The sequence below is a fragment of the Prorops nasuta genome, unplaced genomic scaffold (genome assembly GCF_024137725.1).
Source record: "Prorops nasuta isolate Cenicafe-Biocafe unplaced genomic scaffold, Cenicafe_Pnas_1.2 PNAS00006, whole genome shotgun sequence".
NCBI classification, from domain to species: Eukaryota; Metazoa; Arthropoda; class Insecta; order Hymenoptera; family Bethylidae; genus Prorops; species Prorops nasuta.
Window position 1 is genome coordinate 5,099,503 of NW_027116803.1, and position 10,973 is coordinate 5,110,475.

The 10,973-nt window shown below is 53.5% G+C and overlaps 1 protein-coding gene across 1 annotated transcript in view; it reads right to left on the reverse strand.

Annotated features, from left to right (window-relative positions):
* The window catches only part of ft (cadherin-related tumor suppressor fat), an 86,073-nt gene extending 79,164 nt beyond the window's left edge, over positions 1-6,909 (reverse strand). The window contains exon 1 of the mRNA XM_066729147.1: positions 1,646-6,909. Within this exon, the coding sequence (XP_066585244.1) occupies positions 1,646-6,877 (5,232 nt within the window). The 5' untranslated portion in view covers positions 6,878-6,909. The remainder of the gene's footprint in view (positions 1-1,645) is intronic.
* Between the last annotated feature and the right edge of the window lie 4,064 nt (positions 6,910-10,973).

The following is a 10,973-nucleotide window of genomic DNA, read 5'->3' on the forward strand; positions in this document are numbered from 1 at the left end:
GAACCAGGAAACACGGCTCCCTATAATACCTGACTTCTCCTTCCGCATACACCCCCCCCCCTTTCTTCCTCAATCCAGCTTGTATCTTTAATTAGGCGAACCGTAAAATAGCTTATTGAAAGCACACATTCAAGCTTTTTCATTGGTTCGAATCGTTTTTCTCTTAGTTGTATATTATACCGTGACTCTAACGGTTCGCGCGTGCTTGAATGATTCAAAATCGCGCAATTCTAATCTTCTCTGATTCCGAACAACTGCACAGAGTCATACATTCGACCTAATAGAGAGGGAAAGAGTGGAGGAAGGAATAAATCGAGAGAGACGCTCTCCTCGAGTACATATCCGACTTTCCACCTTTGCACTGTAAAAACTCGCAGAGATGATAGGGATGCCGAAGAGCGTGCAGTGAGAAAGAGAGAAGGTATGATACGAGCTCGATGGGAAGAAAAAGCATTGAGAGTTGCGCGGGAGAGCGGATCCCGAGGCCCGTGACAAAAAGGTCCGAATTGCAGTGCGCTCGACGAGAGAGAGAGAGAGTCGGAGAGAGATCGGGGGATCGTGGAAACGGGTCAAATGAAGATCGGAGGGGAGAGAAAGGTAGGCGAGGAAGGGGTTATAGAGCGAGGAGGGAAGGAGGCCAACAAGCAGGAAGGAGGGAATCTTCAGAAATGAAGCTGCAGTGGCAACGCATCGGGTAGAGATGGGATCGACTATACCCACAACTGCTTCTTCTCTGCCTGCCTGTCTGCCTCTGCTTGACTACCCCTACTCCCTCCTTTCACCCCCTCCCCCTCGCAACACAGTCAGAGCTCCTTTTGTATGTGTTCGACCGAGATCAAGTTTTTCTCAACCTCCGCAGCGATCCGGGGGCAAAACTCGAGTCCCACTTGATTTCCTGCCACGCGGTTCATCCTGTCGTTTATTCTCTACCAGGTCCCTCCGGCTGTCCACCTTCTACTCGTCCCGTGAGATACCCTTCCCCCTCCTCTCTTCACCATTTCATTATCCTACACCTCCCTCATTGATGACACTTAATTACATTAAGGCAATCGTCGCGCAACATTTCCTTTCTCCTACGACGAATTACAACTCCCCATCCTACATTACACACACGAATCCTTGTCAACGACGACCACGCCACGACTTCCTCAGGAATGCAGTCGGACGCTTTAAATTCTTCCTCGCAGTGGCCCCTCCTTCGCTCGTTCCCTCACTCGTCTCGAAAATAACGCTCTTCCGAAATTCTTCATTTTTCCAGCATTTTCTTATCACACGCTTGTCACGCGTCGGCGTGGCCTTTCTACTTCCGCTACATCCGTATAGCTTCAAAGAAATTCGCTCTGATGGTTGATTTCAGTTATTACGTCTAGATGCGCGTAACAGCGCACAGCAGGCGGTTTCCCGCACGGTTCCCGTTTTAGCAAAAGCAGCGCTCATTCCTAAGACGCTACTGGCAGTTAATTAGAAGCAGGATAATTAAAGGATTACAGCCGAAGGAGTAGCTGTGCAATTGCTTCATCAGAGGCGAAAGCAGATTAAAATTTTCTGAGGAAAAAATTCGAATCAAGGTCTCGTTTGTTTTTGCTATATAACGAAGAGCGAAGAATTAACGGAGTTTACGAAAGGAGAAGACGTCGTGACTCACCTTGGTGGATATGGTGCTGGGTCTGTTACCACCGACACCGATGGCGTATATCTCGATCTCGTACCACTGAATCCCTGTTTCCTTGTCCAGGGGTGCCGCGGTGGAGAGGACCCCGGTCTTCGAGTCGATGTCGAAAAGTTTGTCGACCTGGGGTCCTCCGGTACCAGCTGTCACGTTGGTCACGTAGTACTCGAGGTCAATGTTGGATCTTCGGCTACGCGCACTCACTTTGAAAATGCTGGTACCAGCCGGTTCGTTCTCATAGACGTTACCCTCGATCTGGCCCCGGTGCTCCCAGATCGGTTGATCGTCACCGTCCTCGCCCAGCACTATCAAGGTCACGTAGGTCTCGGATGACCTTCGTTCGGCCTGGACCGCCTCGTCGGTAGCCCTTATCCCTACCTGGTACTTGGACGTCCTGGCCAGTAGACCGTTCCTCGCCGTTCTCGGTAATCTCATGGTCAAATGGCCGGTGTTACGGTGCACCCGGAACATGTCCGAATAGTTGACGCTGGATCTCAGCAGCTCGTAAGTTACCAGGCCATTAGTGCTGGAATCGAGGTCTCTGGCCATCAGTCGAGCAACCACGATTTCCTTCTGCGACTGATAAGCCGGATTGGATCTCGGTGGCAGAACCACGGCGGACATGCTAACGAATACCGGAGCGTTATCGTTCACGTCCTCCACTATCACGATCACCACCTTCTCCGCGGATAGCCTGGAACTGGCTGGTTGCGCTTTGTCAGTGGCCACCACTACTAGCTTAAAATTGTCCACTTCCTCGCGATCTATGGCCAACAACGTGTGTATCACTCCGGTCGATGGATTTATCCCGAATCTCCGTAGCTGATCCTGAGGATCCTGGCTGGCGATCGAGTAGCTCACCATGCCATTCTCGCCGGAATCTGGATCCTCCGCGGTAATTGTCACTATCGGCGTGTGAATTATTATGCCCTCCTTGATCTGCCTCACTATGGCAGTGTTGGGAAACACCGGGGGATTATCGTTGGTGTCAATGACCTCTACCGTCAAAACCGTGACCGAGCTTAGTCTAGGATGACCTCCGTCGCTGCAGGTGATGTTCAGCGTGTACTTGTCCAGTTCCTCGTAGTCCAGGGACTTTCTCAGGTAGAGGGAGCCCGTCAATGGGTCCATGTAGAAGGTGTCCCGTCTGTTGCCGGCGGAAATGGCGAACGTCAACTCGCTGTTCTGACCGAGATCGTTGTCGGTCGCCTGGAATCTCAGCAATTCGGTGTTGGCCCCGGTGGTCTCCAGCACGGAGATCCTCGGTGTGTCAGTGAGGAAATTCGGCGTGTTGTCGTTTTCGTCGAGGACCTCGATGTGGACGGTGGCACTGGAGGACAGACGAGTTTCAAGGCCAGCATCGTGGGCGACCACGGTCAGAAGATAGGAGTCCGTAGTCTCGCGGTCCAACTCCTTCACGAGGGAAATTTGGCCTGTAGCCTCGTCTATGGTGAACCGACCATGCTGATTACCGTCCTCGAGGGAGTAGAAGACGTCACCGTTCAATCCTTCATCAACGTCGGTCGTGTAGACCCTGAGGAGCTGGGTGCCGATCTCTGCAGCCTCGCTAACTTGCGCTCTATAGGGGAGTCTCTGGAACTGAGGCACGTTGTCGTTGACATCGGTGATGTAGATGGTGACCTTGACTCTGTCCCGCAGACGAGTGGCCCCGTTGTCCTGGACAGTGGCCTCCAGACTGACGTAGCTCTGTCCGGTATTGGCGAGCAGGGTCTCGCGATCGAAGACTCTGAGGGACTTGACGAATCCGTTCCTGGGATCAACGATGAAGTCCTGCTGACTACTGGCCAAAGAGAACTTGAGATCCGCGTTCCTGCCAACGTCCCTGTCAGTGGCCAAGAGCTTTCCCACGAAGGTATCCGGAGGCTCGTTTTCGCGCAAGTGAAAACTGAAGCTGGAATTGCTGAACTGCGGTGCGTTGTCGTTCTCGTCGATGACGTGGACTATTATGGGCACGACGGAGCTTCTGCTGGGTGTGCCCTGATCGTTGGCAGTGATCTCGAGAGCGTAGTAGTCCTGCTCCTCGCGATCCAGCTCTCTCTTCACGTACAATCTGCCATCTGGGAAGATGCCGAAGCGGCCCTCGGCGTTCCCATCCGTCACGCTGTAGAGTACCCTGCCGTTCGCTCCAAGATCGACATCCGTTGCGGTCAAGGAGAAGAAGCGTTCGTTGACCGGCGTGGATTCCAGCAGCGACGTCTCGTAGCTCGTCAGCTTGAAGACCGGAGTGTGGTCGTTGACATCCTCGATGGTCACGCGAACCTGATGAGTGGCCGACAATCCTTGCTTCCCGGAATCGGTCGCCGTCACCTCCAAATGCAGTACGGTACCGGGCGGAGACCTCACTGGTTTGTCCAGGTATATTATGCCGAGATTCTCCGCCACCCTGAACTGTCCGCTGGAATTCTGCGTGAGGGAATAGGTTATTCTGGCATTGGCGCCGGCATCGATGTCCTTGGCACGGGCCAAGCAAACTTCCTGGCCGACCGCTGCATTCTCCTTCAAGTACACCTCGTCGTCACCTTTCTCGCCTCTTGGGAATCTCGGAGGATTGTCGTTCACGTCGAGGACCGTGATGTTTACGGAGGTCTGCCCGAAGGCCAAACCGGCTCTCGCCACCACCGTCAAGCTGTAATAAGCCACTCGTTCCCTATCCAAACAGCTCGCTGTACCGATCACCCCCGATCTCTCGTCTATTTCGAAGCTACCCGATGGATCACCGTAAACTATCGCGTATTTTACTTTGCCATTGTTGTATTGCGTCACTCGCACCGTGCCAACTTCCCTCGCCGATCCTCCGTTACTTTGCTGCTGCTGCTGGCCAGACATTAAATTACAATCCCCTTTGTCCTCGGCAATTCGAAACTCGTAACCATTGTACGTGTCGAATTCCAAATGCTCCAGATCCTCCTCCCTGATAATCTCTACCACGGCATTCTTTAGCGCCGTTCTGTCACCGGTGTCTTTAGCGGAAACCACCAATTCGTAAAGAGTCTTGCGCGCTGCTCTCAGACTACCCTGAAGAGTGATCTCACCGGTGCGTTCGTCAACCAGGAAGAGACCCTCTCCACCGCTCTCCAAACTGTACCGAACCTGAGCATTTTCCCTAGCATCGGCGTCCGTGGCCGTAACCCTTCCCACCGATATGCCAGCCGGAGCGTCTTCCGCTATCGGCATCAGGTACCGTTGGGGATAAAACACTGGAGCGTTGTCGTTGACATCCTCCAAGGTCAGTATAACGGTGGCTGTGGACGATTGGGGCGGACTGCCCTGATCCCTGGCGATCACCAGGATCCTGTACTCGGCTGTCGTCTCGCGATCCAGACCGGTCTTGGTGATCAGCTGACCGGTCAGACCGTCGAGACCGAAAATTTTCGGGTAATCCCTCGACACGCTCGAGTGGAAGCTGTAAGCGATGCTTCCGTTGGTGCCCTGATCGTTGTCGACAGCCGTCAAGGTCGCCACGAGGCTCTGGGCCGGAGTGTCCTCCGACAGGGTTACCTCGATGGAACTCTGGGCGAATCGGGGCGCCTCATCGTTCTCGTCTAGAATCGTCACCTTCAGATGGGTCGAGGCGTATTTTGGATTGGGACCACCGTCCCGTGCCGACACCTGCAGCTCGATGCTGCCCTGTACTTCCCGGTCGAGATTGGCGATCGTCGTTACCAATCCAGTGTCCTGGTCAATGGCGAACCATCCCTGATCGTTTCCGGAGTCGAAGTCGTAGTAGATCCTGGCGTTGAGGCCGGAATCGGCATCGGTAGCTGAAATGCTAGCTACGAAACTGCCGATCGGCGAGAGCTCCGATAAAACCGCTGAATACTCGCTCTGCTGGAATACCGGCTCGTGGTCGTTGACATCGTTCACGTGGATCACGAGGTACGCAGTAGCGGATCTCGCCGGAGTGCCCCTGTCCGTGGCGACGATCGTCAGGTTGTACTTGGGGATCTCTTCGCGATCCAGACGACCATTCACGTACACAAAGTCGAAGCTCTGGCTCTTGTCCAAACGGAAGTGGCCTAACTCGTTTCCGGCACGTATCTCAACGCTGGTCTCGCCGTTGGGACCCTCGTCATTGTCCAGCACGGCGACCGCGGCCACGAAGGAGTCCTTCGCGGCGTTCTCGTCGACCGTGGCGAAGCCCGGAGTCGCTGGGAAGTATTTGAACTTGATCTCAGGATCGTGATCGTTCGCGTCGAGAAGATTGATGGTGACGTAGGTACGTCCGTCTTGTCTCGGCGAACCATGGTCCCTAGCGAAGACCGTTATGACGCAGCTCTTTGGACAACCGCCTCCTGGTCTGGTGACGCCGCAACTTTGCTGAGGGCAGTCCAGTGGCTCGACGGTCGTGATGGTACCCGTTTCCGGTTCGATGGTAAAACGTCTCTCGGTGTCCGGCAGGTAATAGGTCAGCTTGGAATTGTCACCGGAATCTTTATCCGAGGCGTGAACCGTGAGGACCTTGGTACCAGGTGGTGCACTCTCGTTTAGGGCCACCACGTAGTCGCTCTGCTGAAAAATCGGTGGATTGTCATTGACGTCCAGAACGGTCACGTTCACCAGCAGATAGCCCAATCTGGGTGGTCTTCCGCGGTCCTTGGCGCAGATGTTCAAAGAATAATACTCTAGCTGTTCCCGATCGAGCTTCCCCGTGGTCTCCAAGTGAAGATAAGAAGTCTCGCCGCTGGGATTAGCGGTGACCTCCAGTCGAAACTTCCCATCGGTATTTCCGTCGACGATGAAATAATCGTCCGCCACTCCGTTCTCAGGCGTGTCCTTGTCGGTGGCTGCGTCCAGCAGGAGCTTCGTACCGACCACGGCTGATTCCGAGAAAGTGACCGCTATGCTAGATTCGGGGAACTCGGGATCGTTGTCATTGATATCGAGGACCGATACGCGTACCTCGATCGGATAGGTCGGTTGGCTAGAGAGCACCACGAGGTCGAATCTGTCGCTGGCCAGGGCTTCCCTGTCGAGGACTTTGGCTGTTCTTATGGTACCGGTTTCAGGGTCGAGGAGAAATTCTTCCGGCTGCTCGTTGAATCTGTAGGTGAAGTCGGGTTTCACCGGTATAGTGCCGACCAGCGTGCCCTTGGGTTCGCCTTCCCTGACCTCGAGTTGAGCCCTGGTATCAACGGCTCTGCTCTGCATCGCCAGGCCCATCGTCGTGGCGCCTTCCTGCGGTAACATCGGTGACCTTCGAGGCACCAGCCTCGTGACCCTTTGAGGTAGGTTATGCAGATAGTGCCAGGGGGCCTCCCTCGAGGGGCCGTGAGGCCCAGCGCCATTTTGGTCCAGCGATGCATGTCCCAGGACCAGGGCCAGAACTATCAATCTTCCAACCAGCATCTCTTTTCAAGGGCGAGCTTCCAAGTCGCCCTCCCGAAAATCCTCCTCTCGAGGAGATCCTCACCTAACTCGCACACTGAGTCTCGCTCGCGCTACCTGTCGCTCCTCTTCCTCATTGTCAGCGGCACTTTCATCCTTCGATATCACGTAGCTCGTCGCACGCTTATCGTCATGATCCTCCTCCAGTCGATCGAGCGGGCCAACGTCCACGAGACAAATTACCGCCAATACAATGGGACCGGCAGCTTAACGCGCCACATTTTTTCCTCCATACGCGTCACACCGCATTCCACCCTACCGGCAGCACACAGCCAGGTGCCTCTCGCTTCCTTCACTTTACTTTACTTTACTTTCAATTCGATCTCTTCTCTTACCGCGCACCAACAGAGATAGAGAGAGAGAGAGAAACAAAAATACAAAAAAAAATCACATACACAAACTCACACACCACGAAAAGGACTCCCGTTGATAGCGCGTGAGAAAGAGAGAGATAGACGGAGGGAGAGAGAGAGAGAGATATAGAGAGAGGGAGTGTGAGAGACAGAGAGAGGCCACTGACCCTGCTATAACCGCGCCTTGCCAAACGCCTCTCAAAAGTATCCACGATTTCTGACCAACCAACTTCCAATCTGAAACTTCCTCCGCTTTCGGAAAGTTTCACTCGTGCCTCGCTTCCCTCGTGGTCCTTTTTCTTTAGCGTTCAACGCAAGCGCGTCTAATAGCACCGCGGCAACAGGTTCACTGCCTCCTCACCAAACTGGTCCATACATTCTCGGGACCGCTTGTCACGCGATTTATCGCCAAGATGTACAACGACTACTCGTTTGCTGCCAAGTTTTCGCAGGAGGCGATGCACACCGTGGTAATCCGACGCTTCCGCTCGATCTGCGTGCAATATCGGACATGCGCTTCACTAACCGCTACCACAAAACTGTCATCCTCGACGGATCGTCGTCGTCCACTCACGACATCCTCCCCTAACACTCGCACATTCACTTTTCTCCGGAAACCGTGCGATCGCAAACTACCAATAAAATCCTTAGATTGCGCTGCGTTCTTTCGTTGAAGAATGTTATGCGCGTCGCGCTTAAAAGGCCTCTCGCGCAAATCCCTGAGGCGATACTGGGACAACAGGTCGGTCGGTCGGTCGGTGTATCCGTTGGAGGAAAAATCGCGAGAAATACGATATCGCGTTGGGTCGTCGCCGTGCCGAACTGAGGCGCGCGATGGTACGAGGGGGGAATAGGTTTGTGGAAATTTGTCGAAGATCTCGAGGGAATTTTAATAGGCGAGAGGAGAAGAAGGAGGCCCGATACACACAGGGCCCAAGGAGAAACGAGGTTCGCGCGGACTGACCTGAGTCGACTGAGCACGGAACGGATCACCGCACCACGCCACACCACACCACGGCCGGTCCCAGCCCAGCGAGCGCCTGCCTGGTCGGAGCGGAGAGCATTCTTCGGGTAGGTTCGTTAGTTGTCTCTCTCTCCGATTCATCGGGCCCAGCGTGCGTCTCCGTCCCCCCCCCCCCCCCCTCTTTCTTATCTTACCCCTCCTGCTTCCCTCCGCGGGTCCCCCCTCCCCGTCTCCTCCTCCACCTACCCCTGCGCTCACGCGTCGATCCGTCCCTCTCCGACTCATCGGGCTGGGGCTCGGCCTTCTCCCTCCCTCTCTCGCTTTCCTGGGCCTTACCCCCACCCACCCCTCTCCCCTCCTCGCCATCCAGTGCCTTCTACCTCCACTCTCGCCTCCTCCTCCTCCTCCACCGCTTTACCGAGCCGTCTTGCTGCGCTGAGATATTCTCCCTTTTGCCCTCGAAGAACGAGCAATGCGGAGGCTCAGGTATGCAAGATGGCCGCCGTTCAGCGCCGTGCCCCCAAGAGAAAGAGAGAGAGAGAGAGAGAGAGAGAGAGAGAGAGAGAGAGACGCGATATTGGCAGATGAAAGAGAGATAGAGCGAGCTTTTGCTCCGAGCGAAGAGGATGCTCGACTCAAAGAGAACCACGAGGGAGAGGGACGGAGAGAGAATAGGAGATGAATAATGCGTGGGGGAGGAGGGGAATAGACATAGTGGACCGTTCTAGGTCCAGACTCGGGGGATCTTGCAGTAAATATGTGTATACTTCTTCGACCCCGCGCATACTTTTATAACTAATCCGTTACTGCTTTAATCTAGTTTACCAGGTTCTGCGAACGTACGCTCTCCTCGATTGGTCCCTGATAACCCGCTCGCCGTTTTACCTCTATCTGCCCGCCGATTACGACAATTCGACCGTATCGCGCCAGCCTCCAGAGTATTACGAGCCAAATGGGATTAGATAGAGCACGCTTTTTGCTCGATCCCAATAAAAGTAACCATTTTATTATTCACTGGACTATTCAGAAAAGTCCAGTTCATTCTTCTGCTTCATTATCGTAGAAATAGTGTATTACACGCGTGCAGCTGAGGGTCGTGGCATTATTCCGTATAGTCCATAACTGAAACACGTTGTAAGAAATGACGGACGTTTGATTAGCTGTACCAGCGATAAATAATGAACCGATGCTTGCAACTACACTATTACAGAGGATGTATACGACGAGGGCCTGTGTCGCAATCGCCGGACAGGAAGAAAACCGGCGTCTTTTTTTTTCGCTGCTTTTTTTTCACATCTCATCGCCCACGATCTTGGGAAACGTTTAACGTATATTTGTCTCTATTTATAAATGTACTTAATATCTCTGTATGCAAATGGAGCGCGCGCGATTGCACGTATTCCTATCTCTCGGGTCTTACGCCCACTTTTCTCCAAAGCTAAAGGGATATTACGATCGGCCCCCATGGCGCTCCACGTTTCTTCGGCTTTAACAGATCTAGTTTACCGTGCTCCAGCAATACGGGTATGTAGTACGCGGCGATCGGTTCTCGATAGGTCACCCAGTTCACCGCCGCATACCAGTCTTTCTGGTCTCTACGCAAACGGCTATATAGTTGCGCGATGCTGATTGAAACAAACTGGAATCACCCGCCTCTTTACTTTCCTTCCGACCTCCTCTGTGAAGTAATGAATGAAAGTCCTGTGCCCAAAGGTTCTTTTTTTCCCTCCTACTCCTCCTCCTCCTCCTCCTCCTCCCTCCTTTATCTCCCAGAGTCGCGTTTAGAGCCGCGAAGGCGATAAAACTCGAAGGAGACATTTTTAGGATGGTAGAGAAGACGAGGAGAGGCACTCTCCGGAGTAATGCAGATGTAGCGAGCAGGACCTCGGATTTACAAGGCGCGCAGGCAGAGACGCTGAAGTGCTCGTAGCACCGTGATTAATACTCGGCGTTCGGGCACGCGGTAACGTGCGTGCGTGTGCCATTTGTTGTTCCGCGATATTAGAAAGGTCGTGGCCCCCGCAGAACGAATAGAGGATTCCAGACATTTATCCAGATATAAGGAGGGAGAGAGAAAGAGTCTCGGATGCTTTGACCAGTACCATGAATCACGCTAATGTCCCAATGCGGTGTATCCGTCACGGTATCATCCCTGTCCCTTACTCGGAATCTCTCTCATTGTTCATTAATCCTAGAGTAGGCGCGTCATATTTCCTGACACGAGTGGACGATCCTGCCGGACTCTGCACTTTTCTCCCTTTCTTCGTCAACCTGTTGATTTTGAAAATAAATTAAATACATCATCCCGCTCGAGATAACGAATGTAGCCGCCACTGTGCGCGATCCTTACGAGGCGCTCACCTTCCTGCTCCGCCGCTTCATCCTCCCGCGCATGGAAAAAGTCCTTACGCGGAAACTGATTCGCTCCTCGAGGATCATCCGATTATGATGATCAATCATAACGCTAATACGCCCGGCTGTCGCTAAATATTTCATCAGCGGGCTACGAAGGAGTCTAAAAATCATTCTTGAATCGCGCATGCAGGATCATAATGGCTTGTTACTCATACAGCACACACCT